The sequence below is a fragment of the Chionomys nivalis genome, chromosome 4, assembly GCF_950005125.1.
Source record: "Chionomys nivalis chromosome 4, mChiNiv1.1, whole genome shotgun sequence".
NCBI lineage: Eukaryota > Metazoa > Chordata > Mammalia > Rodentia > Cricetidae > Chionomys > Chionomys nivalis.
The window spans coordinates 64,613,850-64,638,269 of record NC_080089.1 but is presented as its reverse complement, the minus strand read 5'-3'; the positions used below and the strand labels follow the sequence as shown (position 1 = coordinate 64,638,269).

At 49.9% G+C, this 24,420-nt stretch overlaps 1 protein-coding gene across 1 annotated transcript; it reads right to left on the bottom strand.

Moving 5' to 3' along the window:
* Positions 1–10,437: 10,437 nt before the first annotated feature.
* Ubap1l (ubiquitin associated protein 1 like) lies at positions 10,438–22,949 on the bottom strand. The gene is made up of 5 exons (XM_057768991.1): positions 20,669–22,949; positions 18,582–19,121; positions 16,174–16,383; positions 11,444–11,545; positions 10,438–10,612 (listed from the first exon to the last, which is right to left on the bottom strand). Exons 1-5 carry the CDS (start codon positions 20,792–20,794, stop codon positions 10,478–10,480), a joined length of 1,113 nt encoding a protein of 370 aa, XP_057624974.1. The 5' UTR covers positions 20,795–22,949; the 3' UTR covers positions 10,438–10,477.
* Between the last annotated feature and the right edge of the window lie 1,471 nt (positions 22,950–24,420).

Genomic DNA, 24,420 nt, shown 5'->3' with positions numbered 1-24,420 from the left:
AAAAAAAAAAAAGAGTTGCCTTGGTCATGTGTCTCTTCACGGCAGTAGAACACTAAGACACACATACACACACACACACACACACACACACCCCAAATTGTGGTCCTCTGCAAGAGGACCTCTTAACTGCTGAACTCTCTCTCCAGCACTGTTTTCCTCCACAGCATTTAGCATCATGCTCCCTGCTATATTTTCACCTGTCTCTTGTCTTTTTCTCCCTGCTAAAATTTGAACTCCATGAGAGCAGGTACCTCCCAACGCGTGGTGCTAGGGATTGAGCCCAGGGCTTCCAGCATGCTGGGCAGGCACCTTACCCCTGGGCTATGTTCCCAGCCCACGGGCAGAGACTTTTGTTTGTGTTGTTCACTGATGCGTCACTAGTACCAGAAACAGTGTTTACAAAATAGCAAGGATGTACACCATCTGTTAGATGAATGAGTAGTGTTTAATGGATGTTTGCTGACAGAAAGAATGAACGGATGAGCCAATAGATCAATTAGGACAAAAGCTCCTAGGGTAGGTACATAGCAAGCCTCAGACTTCAGAGGGTGGGGAAAGTTTCTGTTTGGGCAGTAAGGGTCGAGGTGAGGGTAGAGACGACTTCATGAAGAAGGATGACCTGGACACCCTGGGAAGAGTGGGATCCAGGAATCGCAGCCACCCTGCCTTCCTTCCAGGGCTGGGAAGAGGCTGTGGTTGGAAAAGCTAATCACCCTGTGAAGGATTGCTCCTCTTGGCCATGGAATACACACAGGACCAGTCTGTTTATTTTCCTCTGGCCCCAAGCAGCTGGGCCTCTTTTTCATCCTAATTGCTGTGTTCAAACTGCTGTCACTCCTCAGAAACAGCAGCAGATTAACTGTGCCGGCAGAAGATCTAGCTGTCAGGGGACAAGGTCTCTCTGGGTATGGGGATCATGGACACAGGACCACAGTGGAGAGTCTCATCTAGTACTGTCCTCGGCAGCCTTGGCTGTCAGGAAGCTTGAAAACACACAACCTTCTCTCTTACATCTCAGTAGCTTAAAAGGACAATGGGGAAGCTGTGGAGAGTTCAGTCATTAGTGTTTGCCCGGTAAGCACAAGGACCTGAGTTCTATTCCTGGTAATCACATTGAAAAGCTGCTGAGCCTACCTATAATCCCAGTACATGGAAAGCTAGGGCAAGAGGATCAGGAGTTCAAAACCAGCCTCAGCTACATAGTGGCTTTGAGACATCCTGGGCTACTGAAGAACAAACAACAACAAAAGCTGGGCTTGTAATCTAAGTTCTGAGGAGGGGGAGGCAGCCAAGTCTCTGGGACTCCCTGGTTAGCCAGCCTCACTTAACTGGCAAGCCCAGGTCCCTGTGAGAGACCTTGTCTCAAAAAACAAAGTAGATGGTTCAAAAAGAATTATACCAATGGTTGACCTCTGGCATACACATGTATGTGTGCGTGCGCACACATAGGTAAATGATTTTTTTGTAGGATTGCAGAAATAAGGCACTGTGGGCAGGTGGGTCTCGAGGGGCTCAGTCTGCAGAAGGACAGCCTTGCTCGCCTGCCAGCCATCTTGTTTTAGTGTTAAATGTTGACTCCAACTGTTTTGTTGTTGTTTGGTTTTTGAAACAGGATTTCTCTGTGTAACAGCTCTGGCGTCCTGGAACTCACTCTGTAGACCAGGCTGGCCTCAAACTCAGAGATCCACCTGCTTCTGCCTCCTGAGACGTCTGTCTGGCTGGTTCTGTTGTTTTTGTTTGTTTTTTAAAGACAGGGTCTCACTATGTAGTCCTAACTGGCCTAGACCTCACTATATGGACCAGTCTGGCCTTGAACTCAATTATATCTACATGTTTCTGCCTCCAGGGTGCTGGGATTAAAGATGTGTGTGCTGCCATGCATAGTTTTTAAAAAAGCATTTTAATTCATTCTTATTTTATTTGTGTAAGCATTTTGCCTGCTTGTATGTTTGTACATCATGTGTGTGCCTTGTGCTTGGAGAGACCAGAAGAGGTTATCAGATGCCCTGGAACTAGAGCTACAGATGACTGTAACCATGTGGTTGCTGGGAATTGGACCAGGTCCTCTGGGAGAGCAGCCAGTGCTCTTAACTAAGGAGCCATCTCTCCAGCCCTGGCTTGATTTTTTTTTTAAAGATTTATTTTTATTTATGAGAGAGAGAGTTGTATGTAGATAGGCCCTTCCGACTATGTTTTTTAATTTTCTTTTAAATCAGGGTCTCATGTAGCCCAGGCTGCCCTTGGACTTGCTAGGTAACCAAGGCTGATACTGAATTTCTGAATTTCTCATCCTCCACTCCCACCAGAATGGAGACTGCAGGTGTGTGTCCCCAACTCCTTACTTACTGAGATGTGATCTTATGTTGTCCAGGCTGGCTGGCCTTGGACTTCCAAACTCGGGGAATCCTCTAACCTCAGCCTCCCAAGTGTTGAAACTACAGGCATGCACCCCCACCCCAGCTCTAAACCTGGTTTCTGTATAAAAGAGGGGTGGAGATGCAGATAACACTGAAGGCTGTCGAGCCCCTGGGCTGTGAGGCTAGAGATGGGGGTGGAGCCTGAGCATTCAGACTGGAGAATATGGCTTCTACTTTGCAGAAAATGGGAGCTGCAGTTTGTTGTTAAGGCAGCAAAGGTGACAAGCAGAGATGTTTAGCAACCCTTAGACCTCTGTTTGGGTCACATCACTGGTGCTTCAGCAGAGGGAGCCAGAAAGGGAGAGTGAGTTACAGACTTGGTCCCAGGCTTCCTCCTCCAGCAGTTTTGCATTGACTTTCTTCCTCCCTTGATCTGAGTGACAGCTTCTGTCAGGGACTTTGTCCCCAGCTCCCTCCTCCTGCAGTTTTGTACTGATTTTCCCCCACTGCTATTTCCAAGTAGTCCTTTAAGGCCTCAGGTTGGGGTGGAGAGAGTGCCCTGTCTGCCTCACGCTGCCCCTGGAATGGCCCCTCACCCTTCGTAAACAGCCTCTGTCGTCAGGTTTCCTCTAACGACCCAGTTCGAGTGTGCCATCTTTCCTGGCAAGAACCTGCTGGCTGTGTGCCTGTCCCCTCTGGCCCTCAGCAGTCTGGGCACCAGTCACTCAGCCATTGAGTGTGGGCACAGTAAAGCATATTGGCGACTGTCCATCTCAAAGCTTGGACTGATCCCACAGTGATGGGAACCAGAGACATGCCTTCCGGGTAGGGGTGGTGTCTCCATGACCGGAAGCTGGAGTCTTGCCTCCCCAAATCACTTTGAGGGGATAAAAACTGACCTATCAAACATAGGAACAAGCAGATGTGAGAGCTCCTGGCCATGCCTTCTAGGTAAGGGATCTAGCAGACCCATAGCTCCAGACTCTAGGTTGAGCCTGACTCTCTCCTCTTGGCTAGGTTTGAAGGTAGCCAAAGGAGTCTTAACTAAGGAGTTCGTCAGAGCCAACAGGGAGAGAGCTCTGGAGGCCCTTGTCATAGGCTAGGAAGTGCCACCCATGGGAGGCATTTTGTGTGCCTATTTGCAATGGGGTCAGGGAGGGAGCTGAGTGCAGGCCCCCAGGGAGGAGGGCAAGCAGAGTGGGAGGAATGGTCTAGCAGCTGGCTCAAATTTTCAGATTCAAATCCATCTCTAGGGCCTTCTGATTGTGTGCTCTTGGACAGCTGTTTAGCTTCTGAACATCAGGTGGGCATCTGGTAGTGGGCACAACAATGCCTAAACTCAAAGGGCCAAAAGGAACACAGAAACAACTTCAAACAAGCAGTGGGGCTGGCTTCTATCAATGAACTAGAAGGCTCTCTACCTCCAGGGAGGGCTGTGGGATTGTCTCCCAGGAGCAGCTGATCTGGCTGCAAGGGAGGAAGACAGTCATTCATCGACTGTGGCAAGAGTGGGAGGCACGAAGAGGGGCTCTTGGCCTGGGAAGCGTCTGTCACCATTCCTCCTTCTGGACCATTGTCTCCAGAACACAAATCCAGATCCCTTTCCATTACAGGGACCTGGGACCGTGCTCCTGCAGGCAGGAGTCCCCTTCACTGGGTTGTGCAGATGGCTTTCCCTGCTACAGGTCTAACGAAGATCCAGATACCAAGAAATACACGGTCCCTATGACCTGTCCCTGAGGGCTCTGTACCCCAGAAACCACCCCTTCTCCTCCCCACCCCTACTCAAAAACAACTCTGGTGTGGGTGTGTGTGTAAACAACAACCCTGAACTGTCCCCGGGCTGCTTCCTCAGTCACTTGTTCCTGCACAGCAGGAATTAGGGTGACATAGCAAAGAAAAAAAGGTGGAAGCTTCCTAGACCAGCAGCACCTGCCTCTCTAGGCAGAGCTTGGCCTACTGCACCACAGAGCTGTGTGCTATCTGACTGCTCAGGCCCGGACTTCTCTCTGCTTAACCCCAAGGCCACTGAGAAGCTTCCAAAAGGTACGGTGTGGCGCTGGGGCTGCCAGTCAGCCCTGCTCTCACAGCGCCTTCTGAAGATAAATGCTGGGGCCCTCCCAGAAGCCACCAGGATCTTTTCTTTATCCCAGTCCTGTGCATCAGAGTCCTCCAGGCTCTGAGGGATGGCCACTAAAGACCAAACATGTCTGCCTTGTTCCCTAAATTGCCTAACTGAGAGTAGCATCCTAAATCCCCGGTTTCCCTTTGCCTTTAAGGGAAGCCAGTTCCCTTCAGTATGGGCCACTTCTTGCAGGGGTGGCTTTTTTGAGTTTGCCCTCTCTTCTCCATTCCTCCTTCCCTTCCTTTCTTCTCGCCTTATTTTTTCTCCATCCAGAAAATACTTTAGTGTGTCCCCTCCAACATGAGATATGCCACAGTGAAGGACAGAGAAAGCCAGGTTTGGCTTCTGTCCCTGAGGCAGCTGCTTAGTGACCACAGGACCTTGGGGGTCAGTTCCCTGGTGATGACACAGACCTCCTGGTGGCCCATAGTCTCACCCATCTCTCCCTCTCTCTCGGCTTTTCAGTCAGGCCTGTCTCTAGGTCTTCAGGAGGCAGGAGGTACCCAGGCTACGTGTGTTTCCTCACCACATCCGACAGGGGGCGTGGCTGTGAGCAGCAGAAGCGCCATGGCTACTTAAGGAACACAAGACCATGCCAGAAGGCGAAGGCTTTGGGTTCCTCAGAGCTCCCTGGGACAGGGAAGGGCAGGCACTCAGGGACACAGGCTCCGCAGCAGGAGTCGATCTCACTTCTCCAAGGCCACGACCAATAAAGGGGGGCTCTCAAGGATCCAATGGTACAGGCCAGAGGAAGTTGGCCCGGAGCAGGGACATGTGTCTACTCCTGGTCAAGGGAGGACAGGGCACCTTGACAATGCACTAAGTCGTCTCACAGCGGGGGGAGGGGCTGCCCACCCTTCCCCGTACTTGGGAGTTAGTTACCTAAGCACAGAGCTTGCTTAAGTTCTTGGAACTGCCTAGCTACTGAGGGAAGTGGAAACTGGCTAAGCAGCTGGGGCCTGACCTGGGCCCCAGCTCCTCAGCACCCTAGCACCCTGGTTTCTAACTTTGTATCCTCATCTGGAAACCAGTTAATGTCCCTGTTCAATCTGGAAACATTTTCTTAACGACAAAATAAATCAGATCATAGGTTTAAAATCTTGGGCAGAGAACAGCAGATGACGCTGTGTGGGCAGTTGCCCAGGGGACACAGAACTTGCATCTCCTGAGTGGGTGGCCTTATAAGGGCAGGTTCAGGAGGAGAGTGGGCAGAAGGGAGGGCCACCAGCAGTGGCAGGAGCCCTGGAGGCTGGTGTGGGTGCCCCGACGGGGCAGGCTGCGGAACCAGCAGGCATTCTTGGCCAGGATCCAGTTTTGCAGGAGGATCTGGCCCAATAAGCCCCCAGGAACTCCTGCTGGACCCCTTTATTGCTGCCATCCTCAGCCCAGGCAGTTACCAGTGTCATGCCTGCCCCACAAGCCGGCCCAACTCTGGCAGCTCACTGAAGGATTGAGACCATTTCCTGTTTTTTCATGTACTTTCGCCCTGACCTGTGCCCAGCTGGTATGCTAATCAATAAAGATATGCATGGTGGGAGACCTGGTGAATGTATTAAAAAAATAAAAGCAAACAAACAAAAAACCCTAGCGTCTTCTATAGCCTAGGCTGGCCTCAAACTCTAGATGTGACTGAGAATGAGTAACCCTGAACTTCTGATTCTCCTGCCTTTACCTCCTAAGTGCTGGCATTGCCAGTATGCACCCCCACTCCTGGTTTATGCGGTGCTGGAGTTTGGACCCAAGGTTTTGTGTATGATAGGCAAGCACTCAACTGACTGAGTCACATCCTAGCCATATCCCCAGAACCAAATTAGCTGTTCTTTGGTGGCAGATTTGGCTCGTGACCTGGGCAGCAGTTCCTGGGACGCAAGGCAGAGCCCCCTCACAGGCACCAATGCCGAGCTGAGGAAAAGCAACACAGGGCTCCTGGAGAGGGACCTGCTAGAGACAAGGGCTGAGCCACCAGTTCTTGCCTTGCCCGAACCACCCTGTCCCCAGAATAAAAGCACATGCATCTCAAACTTCCCTCAGGTAGTGCATATAGCAGGATTTCATTTCCTGAGGTGGAAGGGAGGAAGATGTGGAGGGAGAGAGAAGGAAGGAAGAGGGAGACGGAGTGGGGGAGAGAGAGACATGTGGTGGGGGTGGGTAGTAGGTAGGTAGAGACTGAGAGACTATGTGCTTTGAGAGATTCCTGGTTGCCCGTGTTCCTGTGGCATCAGTACATGTAAGAGCAAAGGTTTGGCCCCTAGGGTCTGAAGGAGAGGAGAGTGTCCCAGAGGCATCCAGGGTGAAGCTCTGAGATCCTCCCTAGCCTTCATTAGGAAAGACTTCCTTGAGACCCCTGAAGCCCAGATCTTTCTTCTGGAAGGTCTCATGGTCAAGGTTGAAGAGCTGGGATTTGCCCCTTCCTCTGACCAGCTCTTACACTGTGCCTTAGACCCCACCACGGCAAAGGGCCATGTGCCCTCTGTGGAGACCAGTAGACTTTTCTTAACAGCAGGCAGACGGGAGGGCAGGGGCCACAGGACAGACTTGGGCTTAGGGAGTATGGAAGGAAAGGGCTGACAGATGGGGAGGGCCCTGGAAGAGATTCAGGACTCCTGAGTTCTCCTGCTCCAACCAACCAAGACCTAGGGGTGTGTCTCCCTCCACCGCCCCCTGCCTGGAAAGGTCAGGGCTGAGAGGAGGCTATGGCAGCACCTTGGCCAGCACTCCTCCCGTGACAGCTGCAGGAGACGGACTCATACTGAAGCCAGAGCAGCAAGGTACCTTCAGATAGAGCTGTGCCAGCAAGGCCCAGGCTTGCCTAGGCACTGGCCTTTGGGACCTATCTGCACTTCAGCCAGGGGAACTGGGAACTCAGGACCACATAGACAACCTGCCTTGTTATCATTCCATTCTAAAATAGGAATGTCCCATGTATGATATATGCACTAGGAATGTCCTATGTATGATATATGCACTAGGAATGTCCTATGTATGATATATGCACTAGGAATGTCCCATGTGTGACGTATGCACTAGGAATGTCCCATGTGTGATATATGCACTAGGAATGTCCCATGTATGATATATGCACTAGGAATGTCCCATGTATGATATATGCACTAGGAATGTCCCATGTATGATATATGCACTAGGAATGTCCCATATATGACATATGCACAGGCTGTTACCATTAACCACATATTGTGTGGGGAAAGCGCTGCCCCCATGAAGCAGGGAGAATAATGATCCCCAATAATCTAACCAAACTCCTAGAACCTGTGAGCTGTCATTTCCATGTGAGAAGGTCTTTGCAGATGGATTAGGCTAGGCCCAGTGAGAAGGCGGATCATCCTGGATTAGTCTGGTGGGCCCACAGTAATCACCAGGGTGCTTCAGAGGAAGTGGCCAAGGGTGAGTGAGACAGAGGACATTTTGCACAGTTCCCTGGGGACACAATGAGTTTGAGAGCTGAGCCTGCAGCGGCTTCTAGTACAGCTGTCCTGTCAGATCAGGGGCCTTCCTTCATCACCCCCTGGCATGTGTCTCTCAGGGACTTAGTGGGGACCAGAAGAGAGGACAACACCTAAGAGGGCAGTGGGATGACAGGAAGCAAGGCTGGATTTGGGCCAGGCGTGGCTTTGCCTGGAGCTTGGATTCCCCCCATCCTCTTGGCCTCCCCTGTAGGGGTCATTGTATCCAGAGCCCAACTTCAGGCAGCCTGTGTGTGCCACCTAAGATACTCAGGAGCCTCCTGACCCTTAGCTGCAGAGCCGCCATTTTCCCAGGTGTCCCTTCCACAACCCTCCTTTCTGGCTGCTTTCTTCCCCTCTGCTGAGCAGAGGTTGGGTTCCCAGAGACAGGTTTGCTCAGGTGTTTTGAGTTTAGTTATGGAAAGCAGCTGTGTTAGTTTTCTGTTGCCGGGGAAATGAATGCGAAAAGCAAGGGCATTTCTGACTCACAGTTTCAGAGGTTCCAGCCGATGGGCGCTCTGTTGTGTTGTTTGGGGGCCCATGGTGAGGCAGGGCATCGTGGTAGGAATCCATAATAGAGCAAAGGTGTTCACATAACTGTGACTGAGAAGTGGAGGAGAGAGAAAGGGCTAGGGTCCTCTTCAAGGACGTGGTGGAACTTCTGTCCACTGTTCCCACCAGCACCATCAGTGGGGGACTAAGTCTTAAACCTCAGGACCACTTAAGCAAACCACAGCAGCTGGCGTTTGTTAAAGACAGGGAGGATGAGCAGGGAAGGGTGGAGGCTGTAGGACAAGGAAAGGGAGGGCACAGATGTGAATGAACTGGTAGACACAGCGCTACAAGCATCCGATGCCCTGTCCCACACCACGTCATCTGTTTTATGAATGAGAGAAACTGAGGCACAGAGAAGATGAGCAACTTTCAAAAGACCACACGGCTAGCTAGCAATAATGCTGAACTTGTAGCCCCATCTGATTTCAGAGTCTATGCCTCAAACTCTATTTTTCCACCTCCTAAAAGGAGAGTTAAGGGGTGTGGCTTATGAGACACCACCCCTCCCTGAGGAGCTATACTATAGATCCTACAGGCAGTTAGTGAGTATGAGGGGAGGGAGACATTTTCTTCAGAAGTGTAGCTACTGGTAAATTACCCTAATTAAACTTATGAAGTCACTATATAAATGAATGAAATAAAAAATTAAACAATATTAATTGTAAACTAACAACTTTTCCATTGTCTCATTTGTAATCAATAGTTTCCCCGGGATGGAAATGGAAGGATCGGTGGCAGGCGGGAAGATAGAATGGCGAGTGGTTTGTGGGCCTGCCAGCTGGTCACTTCTCATTCAACGGACTTGATAAAAATGGCGTTCAGAGCCAGATTAACTGAGTGGAATATGAAGCGCCAGGTCCATCGCGGCTTCTCAGCCTTCAGATACTTACTCTTTTCCAATTGAGTCTGATTTTAGCAACAGACTCCTGACCAACTTTATACTCTCTAGCCGATTTTCCCAAATACTTCTCTCTGTGTTACCTTCAACTTACTCAAAGCAAGTTAGAAGACCAGGGAGTATTTTCAATATGACTTCAAGCTGGCTGGCACTGAGACTTAGTGGAGAGCACAGGGAGCTAGGTGGGCCTCGGGAGATCTGGGTCACAGTCCTGGCTTGCTGTTTCAGCCGTAGAAGTCTCATATACACAACTGAGCAAAGAAGTGAAGGGCCGGGAGACACAGGCGATTTCCTTGAGCTTTTTCCCACAGGCTTTGCTGAATCCTGGTAACTGTCAGAGGACTTTGGGTGGGCTGCTTTGACCTGTGACCTCAGGCCACTCCAGCAATCGGTCCTCTCAATCTCTGGAGGCCTCTTAAATATAGGCTTGGGGTGGCTAGAGACAGCTGTCGCCCCACCCCAACCCAAAGATACAGGCTGGTAAAGAACCCAGATTATCAGAGCAGAAAGAGGCATGGATTGGAGGTCTAGAGGATCACGCACGAGGGTCATGGGCCTGCTGCATTGCAAAGGCCTCCAGAGAGCCTCGGATATAAAACTAAACAAGCTTAGGCAGCTACCAGGAATACTGAGGTCACAGGTGGATCACTTGAGCTCACGAGTTCAACGCCAACCAGGCAACATAGAGAAAACTAAACAATATAATTCTAGCCAACCATGTTCCTGGAGGCTGCCCATCTGTGCTTTCTGAGTCAGAATATAAGGGCCCAGGGATTACCTAAGGATTCTCATGGAAGAGGAGCCAGGTCTGGAAAATGTAGACCTTGTCAGATTCCTTTGTTTTGTTTTGTATGAGATAGGGTCTTCCTATGTAACTCAGGCTGTCCTGGAACCTGCTATATAGACCAGGTTAGCCTCCAACTCACAGAAATCCACTTGTCTCTGCCTCCTAACAGCTGGGATTAAAGGCGTGCACCACCACCACCTGGTTTGTCTTATTAGGTTTTAATAATAGATTTCGGATGGGTGTTGAGTCTTGTACTTCACTGGTCAGCCATCCATCACAGAGTGTCCTGGCTTGTCACTGGGCACAGGCTACCAGCTCTTCCAGGGCTTGTTCACGCTGATTGCCGTGGACCAACAGCACCTCCTTGATCCGGTCTTGCTGGAAGCCCATGTCACTGAACTGCTGCCAGAGTCGCAGGAACTCCCCTGCCTGAAGAGGAGGAAGACAGGGTATGCCATCACTGCAAGGCTGCCCCAATCCTGGGTGTACCCCTCCCTGGTGCCCACGACACCTCCAACCATCCCAGAAAGCTGTGTTCCCTTGAGCAGAGAAGCCTGACTCTGGGCTGTGCCTGTCATTCTCCTCTTCCTCTGGGGACGCGAACTCTATGCTTTCTTCCTCCACCAAGGAAAGGAGGCTCCAGTCTTGCTGAGGCTCCATCATCTGGCCCACTCTGACTCTCTGTGATGTGCATTAGGGCAGGATGAGGGAGTGCACAGCGGGTCTGCAGGACACACAGGCCCAGCCAGGAGTACTGCTTGTGTGCTGGTTCTGTTGGGGTTTACCAAGCTCAGCCTCTGTTGAAGACTCCCTCCCCCCGCCCCGCCCCACCCCGCCCCGTGTTTCTCTCCTCTTTGGTATCCTTCCTGCAACTCTCAGCCCTGTGAATTGCTGCCCTGTTACTGAGGCAGGGGCTATCATGGACACTTGTTTCTGTAGCTCCCTGAATGCTGTGAGGGCAGCAATCTCCCTGAGTTCAAACATCTTTGGTCTGCTCCAGTATGGGAGTCTCAAAAACATCAGAAATCCAATAATATGTGTTGTGCTGATTTAGTCACCTGCAGAAAAGCCCCGGCTCCCCCAGCCTCCAGGTGCCCTCTCCACTTCCTTCTGTCCCCTCCTTTGGCTGCACTCTACTCTCTAGGTCAGTACTTTCTCCCCAGTGTGAGAAGGCCTGTTCTCTCCTGGCCAGTCCACAGGCTGCTCTGGAGCCATTGCACCCCTGCAACTCCCTGGGGTCCAAGCAGGGGCCCAGCTGACCTGGTGCTCGGAGAACTGGAACATCTCCATGGCCTCATCCACCAGGGCCTCATCGTAGCCCTGCCGCAGCAGCCTCTCACAGGCACCGAGGTAGCCGAGAAACTGGGTCAAAGAGGGCACGGGGGAAAGATAGTAAGAGGGGTGTCAAGGATGTGCTAGGGAGTCACCCAAGGATCTCCCCAAGGTCACGGAGACTGGACAACCTGTCACAAGTAACAGGAAACCAACAGAAGAGGGACAGGCTTGCTTTGGGAACCAGCAGGTGAGTGACAACAGGCCCTCAATACATGTCCTAGGCTGAGGGACAGAATCCAAGAGAAGGGTTCTTCAAACATTCATGGAGCCTAAGTGGGGTGCAGGACGAGCTCTAAACAAAAAAAGTCAACTCCCACAGTCACCTCATATCCTACCACCCGACTACCCATCCTTCTCAGAGCAGCACCCTCATGTAAAAGGCACCTCCTCAGCCACCCATCCCCATGCCCCCTCCCCATCCCCAGACACACCTGTCACCTAGAATGCTAGCAGGCAACAGTCTGCCCCAGAGTTGGGGGAGGGGGGAAGGGGAATTGGCAGCAGAGGAAGTTCTCCAGGGGCTGAAAACTCGTTCTAACCACTGCCCCCCATTGCACCATCAGAGGCTTGTTTTGCCTTCAGGGTAAATAGCTGCACCAGAGGACATCAAGGCTGCCTGACTACACAGCGAGTTAGAGGCTCGCCAGTAACACAGAAAGACCGGTCTCAAAAAACTAACAACAAAAACCAAAGTCAGTGCTGCCTTAAGGTAGCTAAGCTGGTAGCGTGCTTGCCTAGCATGTATGAGGTTCAATCCCCAGCACCATAAATCTGGGCACACTGGGGAGGTGGAAGCTGGAGGATCAGAAGATCAAGGTCAAGGCTGAGGAGATGGCCCAGGGGATAAGAGTGTTTGAACATGAGGACCTGAATTTAAGTGCTAAGTACCCACAGAAAAATCTGGACATTGTCACATGCCAACCTGCAACCCCAGCACTGTGAGAGGTAGAAGTAGAATTCCTGGGGCTTACTGCCTGCCAGCCTGTGGGTTCAGTGAGACACCTTATCTCAAGGGAATAAGGCAGAGACTAGGATATTTTCTCTGGTCTCTCATACACTCATGAGTGTCTGCACCTGCACACACATAAACACAAACACTACGCCACATGCACGTATGCGTATGCACACGCACACACACACACGCACACACACACACACACACACACACACACAAGATCCCGCTCAGCTACAAAGCGAGTTTGTGGTCAGCCCAGCACAGGTAACCCTGTCTCCAAAACAAACACACTGCCTCTTCACCATATTCCAGCCTGCTCACAACCTCAGCTTCCTCCTCCAGTTCCCCATCCTAGATCAGCCTCCTTCTCCTCCCAGGAGGCCTCCTCTCTGCACACTGTCTTTACTGGGCCATCCATCCTTGGGGCTCTTGGCCAGACCCACGCTGTGCAATGCATACTGCTTCTCATTATATTTGGGTCCACTCCCTTTTGGCACACAGTGGGAGGTTAGTCTGTCACCACGGCATCCCGATCACCGGCACAATAAACACATGCCATGTTCATAAAACCAATTAAGAACTTCCTTCAAGGAACACACAGCTTAGCCAAGGAGATAAACCAGACATGGGGGACTATGCCAGTGCAGGACAAATCGAAGCAGGATTTACAGCCAACAGGTGCCGGATGAAAGCTCTAGGCCGTGAGAACCACGTGTGTAGCTGGGAAGGATTAGGTCAAGTTTCTGCTGACCTTCAGAGCCTGTAGAAGCACAGAGAGTCTAGCCCTGTGATTTTTAAACGCTTGGAGCTCTTGGTCTGCTTGTCCCAGCACGGGAAGCTTCCACAAGAAGCAGCTGAGACCAGGCTGCCTGGAGCTGGAGGCCTGGGGTTGCAGGAGCAGAGTCGAGAGCTCCTGCGGGAGGAGCTACGGGACATGTAGACCTGGCTCTGAGTGCATTCTGAAAGTCACTCATCCCAACCCCTTCCACGGTTGAGGAAACTGAGGCCCTGGTAGAGCTGATGGTTTGCCGAAGTTCCAGAATATGATGTACATCTGTATCACCTGACCTCTCAGTGCCTCTCGATCACTCTGATCAGGAATGGCAGGAGGGGCTCTTAGCTGACAGTGGACAGGGACTCTGGAGAAACTGCCACCTCCAGAGAAAGGGAGAGTGGACAGGGGCAGAGGGTGGACACTCCCTCACAGCAATGCTCGTAACCTTGGTGTTTGTTACAACCATCCTGGCAGCTTTAGAAGCTACTAACAGGGCCTCATATAACTGGTTTGGGACAGAATCTGGACTTTGAGACAACCTTGTGGCTCTCCAGGTTGATTTCGTTGTTGTTGTTTTTGCCTTTTGAGACAGGATTTCTCTGTGTGACCGTGCCTGTCCAGGAACTCACTCTGTAGACCAGTCCGTTCTCGAACTCAGAGATCTGTCTGCTTTTGTTGGGATTAAAGGCATGTGTCTCCACCAGCCTCTACAGATGATTTTAACTAAAAAAAAATTACTTATAGCTGTGTTTAGCAGAACATGCCTTTAATCCCAGCACTGGGAGGCAGAGGCAGGAGGATCTCTGAGTTCCAGGCTAGTCTGGTCAACATTACAAGTTCCATGACAGCCTGGAGAGTGTGTCTCAAAAATGCTTTATTTATTTTATTGTGTGTGTATGATGTGTGTGTGTGGAGGGGAACAATGCATGCATGCTATGTATGAACATCATAGGGCTACTTTTGAGTCAATTCTCCTTCCACCTCTACTAACGCAGGACCTCGGGCTTTCTCTTCTGTCGGCCGGATCCTGTCACTGCTCCTTCAGGTGACTCTGACGTGCAGTCACATCTTCAAATCACGGGCTCTCTGAAAAGCTGACTGCCTGTGTACCATGACAAACTACTTATCAGGCCCCAGATCCACTGAAGGGCCCTTGGGGACCAGGCCTGGGCATCTACATTTGGAGATTCTACTGCTTGGTCAGTTTTTGGGCCTACGGAACTGTAAAAGCTACCAGGCTTGCTGCAGGCTCAGGGCAGGTAAGGATGTCACCTCCAGACACCAAAATAAAGCCTCAGAAGTCACTGATTCCAAACATATATTCCTCAAAAGAAACCCTCAAAGGGAACCTGTTATAACAAGTGTCCCTCAGCTGATGCACTTGGCCCATGAACCTTCTCCTGGGCTGCTCATGCCTGTGTCGCTGGCTGCAGTGGACACATGAAGCCTGGGAAGGGAGGGGGGGAGGGAGGGAGGAGTGAGTAATGGCCAAAGCTTTTTTCCATATTTTTCTAAGTGCCCCTCTCTCCATAACCCAATGTCCTTTCTCCCGGGCCATCTATCATTTATCTAGGCCAAGGGAGTTACTGGACTAAAATGTCTTTCAGCAGGGAGTGATCCCAAAGGAACTAAGGAAGTGCCGATTGTCATGAAGCCAGCTTTCCAACCACAAAGAATCCTGCCGTTTAGACAATGGTGCAAAGCAGGGATGGCACATTGGGAGGGGTGTGGGTGAAGGCAATGGTACTGAGTACCACCTACCATCCCTGCTCACGGTCCTTCCGTACGTCCCTTTTGTCTGTTGGGTCATTTGCCAACGTTTGATCTAAGTACCCTCAACTGGCCCCAACTTTCCTTCCTTATCTAAGTCCCAGGAGCCTGCCACTCACACCTCCCACAGCTACACTGGTTAGTAGCATCTCCCGAAGACACTGTCCCTGTCATCGCAGCTCTTCTTATCTCAGAAGCAGAGCTCTTTCTTCTTGCCTTGAAGGCCCCCTCAGTGTGGGGAACTCCCCTGAAGCCTTTCCTGAGCACTGGAAGCTCTTTGTGGAAGGTTGACAATGGATAGGGTTTCTCTGTAGTCCTCCAATCGAGAGGTCGAATCTACTTCTCCACCCTTTAGATCCGACTGCTCTAAGATGTCTCTAACAGTAGAGATGGAAGTGACTACCTATGCAAGGCTGAAGGCTCGGCTCAGGGGACCTTGAAGCTTTTCTCTCCCACTCTTACAATCAATTAGAATCAACGGGGCTAGTTTTCTGAAGAAATGGGACCTAGTTGGCAAGTATTGCCAATCACTGGACCGAGGCAGCCACCCTAGCTGAGGCAGCAAACATCACTTACAAGTAAGAGACTGTCTAAACAGATATAATAGTATCTGAGGAAGACACCCAAGGCTGACCTATGGTCTTTATGCATATTTGCGTATGCATTTGCACACGAGTGCAGACACTCACCCCCACCCCCACCAGCACACGCATAAGCAAATACACACATACAGAGATCTCTCAGTGGAGACTGCCCTATCAGACAGTTCTAGAGAGGATCTTCATTGGTTAAAGCTCCAGCCTCCTGTGTTTGGGGCATGGGTTCAAATATAGAGATCCCCTAAATGGCCATAGGGATTCCTGCTAAAGACCTGTGGAGGGCATAATAGTAAGGCCTAGAAATTTAATCAAAAACTTGGTAATTTGTGCCAAGTTGAGGTTCTACCAATAAAGAGATGGAAGCAAGGGCTGGGGCTCTAGCCCAATGGTAGAGAGACTGCCTACTGTGTACAAGGCCCGTCGAGCCCCAGCACTGCAAGAGAGGAGACAGGAGAGGGAGAGAAAGGGAGAAACACTTCTTTCAAGTCAAATGTCAAAAGCCGTTTGACCTTACCTAGCTCCAGCATGGCAGCCCCTCATTCCTGGGCCCACTCACCTGGCTTAGGCTCTGCCTTCCTGTCTTCTGCAGAGCCACAATGGCCCTTCCCAGGGGATAGCCCAAAGCGACCACTGGCCAGATGAGGTCTTGCTCCTCTTTGGTCAGGGCAGACAGTAGGTCATTTGCTGAATCAGGAAGCAATCTATAGGAGTTGAGGGGCTGGAGTGTCCCACTGAGAGGTGGCAAGCAGGTGTATGGGCTGAGGGACTGAAACACAGAGAGGACGGCATGTCACTAACCAAAGGAGGTCACAGTCAGCTGGGCTGGACGTCACTGTACACACATAGTGGAGAACTTTAGGTCCTGCAGGGCCAAGATGTCAACAGAGGCCAGTTAAACCCACCTCATCAGGCTGTTAGAAGGCACAAATCAGAACATGAGCAAAGTGATTCATTGGTGAAGGGCCTGGTAGGTAAAAGTTGTCAGCAAAGGCTAATGTTTCACTTAGACTTCACAACACTGAAAATGAGACATGATAGACAGTCCAAGTGTAGTGGTACACACTTGGAATCAATTTGGGAGCTGAGGCAGGAGGATTGCTTGACCCCAGAGACTTAAGGTGAGCCTGGGCATCACAGTAAAAGGCTGTCAGGAAGAAATAGCAAAAGACAGACAGACAAGGTTGGTAGCATGCTTGGTTGTAATGCAAAAGGTACTGGGTTCAGTCCTTAGCATCTCATACATAGAGCTTAGTGGTGTATGCCTGTAATCCCAGATGCAAGAGGATAAAAGTTCAAGGTTGTCCTCAGCTACCGTTACATAGCAAGTTTGAGGTCAACCTGGGCTACTTGAGATTCTGTCTCAGAGAGAGAGAGAGAGAGAGAGAGAGAGAGAGAGAATCACCCCATTAATTCATATCACAGATTGAAATCCAGGTTCAGAGACGTCAGTGACCTGATGCACAATAGACATTTGAGATGTGAACCCTGCCTTGGGGATGCTGTACCCCAGGTGGCCCCAGCAGGACGGAATCCAGCATACCCACTCAGGTAGATGCTGCACTACAGAGGCTATTCCTGTGGTTGGCTGGTATCCCAAGGAAGGACGCCCAGCCGGGAATCAAACTAGCAAGGCATTGGCACACCACCAGGCGAGATCTGCCCTCTCCTGAGGGAAATCCAGGTGCTGCCTGTTCCTGGGCCTCGGTGCAAATATGGCCACATGAGTTCCCACCTCTCGCCACTTCCTCGGGACTCTGCTTTGACTGTCCTCTAGCCCTAACCGCTAGCCATCCAGATCTGAGCAGTGGTGTTGCTTTTGTCTTTGAAAAAGACTCTTAGCTACTGTCTGCCTCAGTTTCCCTATGCCTCATCCTTCTGCCCCAGCTGCCCCCCATTTAGACAATGTCTTGTTTCATAACTACGTAGCAGAGTAGCCTTAAAGTAGTCATGTAGCCAAGGTTGGCCCCACAGTGACAATTCTCCTGCTTCAGTCTTGAGTTGCTGAGATTACAAGTGTGTCCCACCATGCTCTGCTAACTAAACTGATCTTGACCAGGGAAGATCCTCCTGGCAACAACACCTGGAATCTGTCCAGTTCCCAGCCCCTCCTGTCATACTGATCTTTATAAGTACAGGGTGGCAGAGAGGTCCAGCAACCCGGCCCTATTTCCGGACTCTGTGTTTTGGATTCAGTTTCTCCTTGGCCTTATTCTGTAGCACCTCCGTGTCTGACTGTGGAACAGATCACTGTGTCCAAGCCCCACATTCTGCTATCAGGCTGGATCTGCCTCAGTCTTCCCTGGATCCAGGACTTGTGAACTCTGAAATTTACTCATTTCTTAATAGAAAAAGATATAAATACAAAACTTGGCACACGTGAGCTGCCCGGATGGTAAGCTTCTCTGGACTGTAGGCTCCCTTCTGCTCTAGGAACTATCTGTGCACTCCCTCTACCCCGGTCTTGCCTGATGCATAAGCCCTGTCTGTCAAAGCCAATCCCATAACCGAGTATGGACCTCCCCCCACATCCTCTTGATGCTTTGTCCTGTGGGCATCTGGTGGAAGCAACTGTTCCGTATTTCCTGATTGAGCTGCCAGCTTCTCCAGCCTGCTCAGTGTGAAGCCCCAGAGCTGAGTCTCCAGCAGGCATTCACTGAGCTCCCCCTGTCGGTAGGGTTTACTGCTAGGTGCCCAGGAAGCAAAAATGATTATCCCGTCCCACTCCTAAAAGAATTCATATTCCACTGCGGCTGTTAATCATTGTGACATGCAACATGTGGGAAATCGAGAGAAGGACGAGCCTCCAAACGGAATGTACTAGGCTGTAGGAAGGGCAGGACCATAGGGCCAGGTGGGAGCAGATGAGCAGAGAGTAGTGCAGGGAGGAAGGAACCCAGGCTGGGGACCTTCAACTTGGAGGTCTTGGCTTAGAGCCTATGGCCGTGGAGAACACAAAGGTCTTACAGCGACAGTGGGCTTGTGGCTCCGCAGTGGAGGCATAGCGCCGGCGGTAGAGGGTCGTGGAGGCAGCACAGGTTCACTGGGGGGCTGCGGTGCTGGGTCAGGGGCTGGCGCCAGGCTGGCACTCAAGCTCAGAGTGCGGTGGCCTCGGAAGCGGTGCAGAAGGGCTCGAGGACACGAGGCTAGTCTGCTCTCCGAGAGCCGTCGCCGGGCACCAACAAACTCAGACTTTATGTTTCGCAGCACATCCAGCGAGCAGCGGCGACGGGCTGTAGGGGAGCCAGGCTGAGGGCTGCTGGAGCCCATCTCCTCCTCGCTGGCAGAGGAAGCATCGTCCTCATCCCTCTTCTCCCCTATTTCTTCTTCCTCCTCCCCCTCTTCCTTCTCAGCAGGTGCAGGCATCAGACTGTGTTTTGGACTGACCAGTAAGAACCAGGCTGGAGGAGCTGATGCCATCCCCAAGTCCTTGCATTGTTGGGGACAAGGTCCTCGGATGGCTGCTTCCACCCAGAAGAGAGCCTCCCTTTCCAGGCTGAAGTCATACTGCAGAGAGAAGGCTGATGTGAGGCTCAGCTGTGGCAAGCCAGGGCCCGTGGAGACACAGCCCTCAGTGCTGCCTTGAGAACCCTGTTCAAATTTGCCAGCTGGGGAAAGCTCCTGGCTCTAAGCTCTGGATAGCCCCACAGCCCACTCCCATCCTCCTTTACAGATGTTTCTGGGGCTGACAGACATCATAACAGTTTAATGGCAAACCCTGACATGAAGGGCAAATCAAGTAATGAGTTAATAGAATGACCATGGTAAAACTTCAATATTTAAACACCCTTCACCATTCAGTATGTCACTGAGCAACAGCTACCTCAAGACTCTCTATAGAAACCACTTTTGTGGTTGCAGCACACACAAATCTCTGGGTTCTAACCCCAGCACCACATAAACAGGGCATGGTCGCGCACATCTGTGAGCTTAGCACTTGAGAGACAGAGGCAGTGGATCTTCGTGAGGTGGAGGCCAGCCTGATCTACAGAGCTAGTTCCAGGACAGCCAGGGCTGTTACACAGAGAAATCCTAGTTTGAAAAATCAACTGCCCCCCCCCCCCCCAAAGAGCAGAACAGAGCCAGGTGTGATGATCCCAGCACTTGAGAGGCAGAGGCAGGCAGATCTCTACAAGTTCCAGACTAGCCTTGTCTAGTAAGATATAGGCCAGGCACGGCTGCATCACAGGCCTGTGTCAGAGTAAGAGAGGCCACAGTGCAGGCTACAGGGATAGCTGTGCACAAAGAGCGGGACCTGGTATCCTGCTGTGTGCTCTGGAGGCCACTGGAGCTTCTCCACTGCACCCACCCCAGGTCTCTCCTTCCTAGACTCTGTGCTCTGTGCTCTGAATTCCAGGACCACTTCCTCTCTCCCTCCTATGGTTTTCTGTTTGGTTAGTTTTTGGTTGAGACAAAGTTTGTGTTACAGTCCTAGTTGTCTTGGAACTAGCTCTTGTGGACCAGGTTGGCCTTGAACTCACAGAGATCCACCTGCCTCTGCCTCCCGAGTGCTGGGATTAAAGGCGTGCACCACCATGCCTGGCATTACCTGTACTTTTTTTTTTTTTTTTTTTTTTTTGGTTTTTCGAGACAGGGTTTCTCTTTGGCTTTGGAGCCTGTCCTGGAACTAGCTCTGTAGACCAGGCTGGTCTCGAACTCACAGAGTGCTGGGATTAAAGGCGTGCGCCACCATCGCCCGGCATTACCTGTACTTTTTAACAGAAGATTCTGGAAATGGAGTCTTATCATTAGGTTAGGGTTAGGGTTAGGGTTAGAGTGATTCTAACAGCTGAGAGGGAAGAGGGAAAGAGGTGGAGCACACTGGCAGTGACAAACAATTCACAGAGGCCGCTCACACAGGCAGGCTCTCAGGTGACCTAGGAAACAGCTTCACCACCCAGACACCAGCTTCTCCATGGAGCCTACTGGCTTATTTTCAGACTCCCTAGACTATTGGAAAGCAAACCAAGCTTCCCTGTACAGTCACGAGGCAGGCCCCAGTGGCTCAGCCTCAGGCATCAGATCCAAGGATAGCTAGACACAGACTCACTTACCATCGAGCCCAGGAGGAGTTCTCTACAGTACCGGACACTGATCTCTGGAGCTGGAGCAGGGTAGGGCTCTGTGTCCATCACAAGGCCGTTAGGTACCTTAAAGGGGACACCATCAAGGACATTCATTCTGCCAGAGATGGTGAAGCTGTCTCAGAAGAACTGAGCAAGTGGCCTGGTGGTAGTGAGAGGGCGTAGAGTCCTCAGAACCAGGCTCAGGCCGTGCTCTTCTGTGTGGAGGCCCCACAGCTGGAAGGGAAAGAAGAAGTGGCCTGTGCTGTATGGGGAAGGAAGGAGGAAAACCCAGAGCATCCGTACTGACTGTTTCATGTCCATGGCATGCATTACCAGGCATGTCCCAGCTGTGCCCACAGGCTGCATGCACACCAAGATAGCTACGAATAGAGCACAATACAAAACTATAAACTTACTAAAATATTACAAGATTTGTTTTTCAATTACTTTCCTGGTTTGGTAATCCAAACCTGTGCATTCTCCTGCAAGTTGCCCTCTGACCTCCACACATGCACTGCGCTGCATACACACACACACACACACACACACACAATAAATGTAAAAAAATTTAAAGAAAAACAAAATAAAGTGGAAAACTTATATAATTGCATATCTCCAAAGACTCAGGATGCCCTAAACCTGGAGTTATAAGTGGTTTGACCATAAAGTTCCTGACATGGGAGCTAGTAACTGAACTCTGGTCCCCTTAAAGCAGGGAGCGTTCTTACCACTGAGCCATCTCCCTGCTATTTTACTGTCTGGAGTGGAGGCCCAAACCCAGAGCTTTGCTTTGTTTGACAAGCACTCCACCTCTGAGTTACAACTCTAACCCCCTCTCTATTACTTTTAAGAAACATGGAGCTGGGGATACAACTCAGTGGGAGAATATTTGCCTGCTCTGATGAGGCTTTGGGCTTCTTACTTAGAGTGATAAAAACAAACAACCCCCCAAAAAAAGACAAAACCCACACAAAACAAAACTCCACAAGTCACAGCAGCTCAGAACTAAAAAGCAACTTCCTCAGCCTAGTGAAGAATATCCTTAACCATCCCCAGCAAACACCCCATTCAAAGTGAAATACTGAGCGATATCCTCAAGGCTGGTGCTGAAACAGGGCAACTGTCTCTTCTGTCCCACGTGGCACCAGATGTTAGCTTGTGCAAGAAGAAAAGGTACACATACAGATTGGAAAGAAAGAAATCATTCTGGTAGATCACAGTTATAGGAACAAAGTCCAAAAGAATCTATGAGCAAAACTCTTAGAATTTGTAGCCTAATTTAGAAGGGACGCTGGATACACAGTCAACATACAAAGTAGACTATATCCTTATATATGAACAATAAACCATGTAAAGGCATTTTTTAAATTTAAGATTGAGCTGGGCGATGGTGGCACATACCTTTAATCCCAGCACTTAGGTGGTAGAGGCAGGTGGATCTCTGAGTTGAAGGCCAGCCTGGTCTACTAGAGTTAGTTCCAGGACAGGCGCCAAAGCTTTTGTTGTGAAAAAGAAAAGAAAAAAATTAAGATTGAACTTTTAAAAATAGACCATTGGTGTTTATTGACATATTCACCACCAAGGTCTTAATCTAACACGGTATGTGTAAGACCTCTACATAGAAAACCAAAAGCTACTAGATAAAATGGAGGAACATTCCTTGCCGGAAGATGATAAACTTCAATATGTAATTCTCTGCAAAGTGATTTACAGATCTGAAGGATCATAATTCTAGCACATTTTTTGGTGTAAATTGCCACGCTAATTCTAAAATTAAATGGGTTACAAAGAGTCAAGAAAATCCAGGGGATTTTTTTAAATTTTTACTTTATGTTCATTGGTGTTTTGCTATGGGTGTCAGGTCCCCTGAAACTGGAGTTACAGACAGTTGTAAGCTGTCATTGGCTCCTGGGAATTGAACCTGGATCTTCTGGAAGAGCAGTCAGTGCTCTTAACCACTGAGTCATCACTGAGCCATCTCTCCAAACTCTAGGGCTTTTATTTTTTAATGTGTGTTGCATGAATGTAGGTGATGTGTGTGCCGGTTCCCACAGAGATAGAATGTTATGAGCTGCTCAACATGGGGTTTGGATTCTAACTTTTGGCCCCTGTAAGCACAGGAAGTGTTGAAGAGTTCTTAGCCATTGAGCCATCTCCTCAGCCCCAGTGCAATCTTCTCTCTCTCTCTCTCTCTCTCTCTCTCTCTCTTATTTTTGAGACAGGCTTTCTTTCTCTGTTTAACAGCCTTGGCTGTCCTTGAACTCACTCTGCAGACTAGGTTAGCCTCGAACTCAGAGATTCTTCTACCTCTGCCTCTCAGGTGCTGGGTTTAAAGGTGTGTACCACCACTGACTGGTGGCCCCAGTGCAATCTTAAAAACAAACAACAACAACAAAAAAAAAAAAAAAAGGAGGGGAAAGAGGGGAGACACGAGAAAGTGAGACAGACTCACAGACACAGAGAGACGGACAGACTACCAGACATCATACTTTAATCTAGCACTTGGGGAGAATCTCTGTGTGTCGAAGGTCAGTCTGGTTTACATATTGAGGTTTAAGACAGTTAGGGCTACAGAGTGAAACCCTTTCCCCAAAACTAAAGAAAACAAACAAGCAACAATAAAACTGCCCAGCCAACAACCAACAAACAGGAAAAAAAGTGCGGTAGTGACACAAGGTCCTTCAAAAGGCCCAAAGGACGAAGACAATCCAGAGACGCCACACCACACAGAACCCTGGTGGTGATAAATGTGTGCTCTGCAGAACAGTGGAAAAGACCTCTTAGTAAATGTTCGGCAACCTGACATCCACCTTGAGGGCAAAACGAAATAGTCTTGGGTCTGAAGGTGAAGAGCAGAGGTAGCACACGTTCTTAATGTAAATGACCTTCAAAACTGGAGAAAAATGACCTCTACGTCACACCATACACTAATTTCAATCCTGCAATTCCAGACGCAAATGGCAAAGTAAAACAACAGAGCTCTGGCACACACCTTTAATCTCAGCACAGTGGGGCAGGCAGAGGCAAGCGAGTATCTGTGAGTTCAAGGCCAGCATGGTCTATGTGGCCAGTTCCAGGCCACTCTTGGCTACACAAAGAAACTGTCTCAGAAAAAAAACAAAACAAAACAAACAACAAAAAACACCCCACAAAACAAAACCCAAACAAAAAAACAAATATATATTTCCATATATATATATATATCATATATATGTTAAAGATAAGGCTGTCACCATGTGAAAATAAATATTTTTTAATTTAAAAAAGCATACTTATGAGTGTTTTACCTGCCTGTGTGTTATGTATATGTGTGTCGTCTAGTGCTTTTCAAGATTAGAAGTCGGCATCAGATGCCCTGGAACTGGAGTTACAATTGTGAGCCACCATGTGGGTGCTGAGAACTAAACCCAGGTCCTTTGAAAGAGCAGGAAGTATTCATAACAGGTTAGTCAGTCATCTCTCTACCCAAAACAAACACTTCTTTTCTATTTGTTTGTAGGGTGTTCACTTTTATTATTAAACTGGTCTCAAGTCAGTGTGTAGGTGAGCCTCTGGATGCATCAACATCTCCACCCACTCCCAGGGAGACCAAAAGTTTATAATCTCAAGTTGGGGGGACAAAAAAGGAGGGCATTATGACTGGCTACTCAAAATTAAAAACAAAAGTAAAAAGGTATTAAGGCAGATGTCTTAGGGTTTCTATTGCTGTGAAGAGACACCATGACCACGGCAACTCTTAT

What these genes read in the sequence shown, in the direction of transcription:
- Ubap1l (XM_057768991.1), bottom strand. Translation starts at nt 20,794, where the DNA reads ATGAATGTCCTTGATGGTGTCCCCTTTAAGGTACCTAACGGCCTTGTG. An exon ending in AACTCCTCCTGGGCTCGATG is followed by an intron (nt 19,122 to 20,668) that starts GTAAGTGAGTCT and finishes TTCTCTCTGCAG; the next exon opens with TATGACTTCAGCCTGGAAAG. An exon ending in GCCACAAGCCCACTGTCGCT is followed by an intron (nt 16,384 to 18,581) that starts GTAAGACCTTTG and finishes TCTGTGTTTCAG; the next exon opens with TCCCTCAGCCCATACACCTG.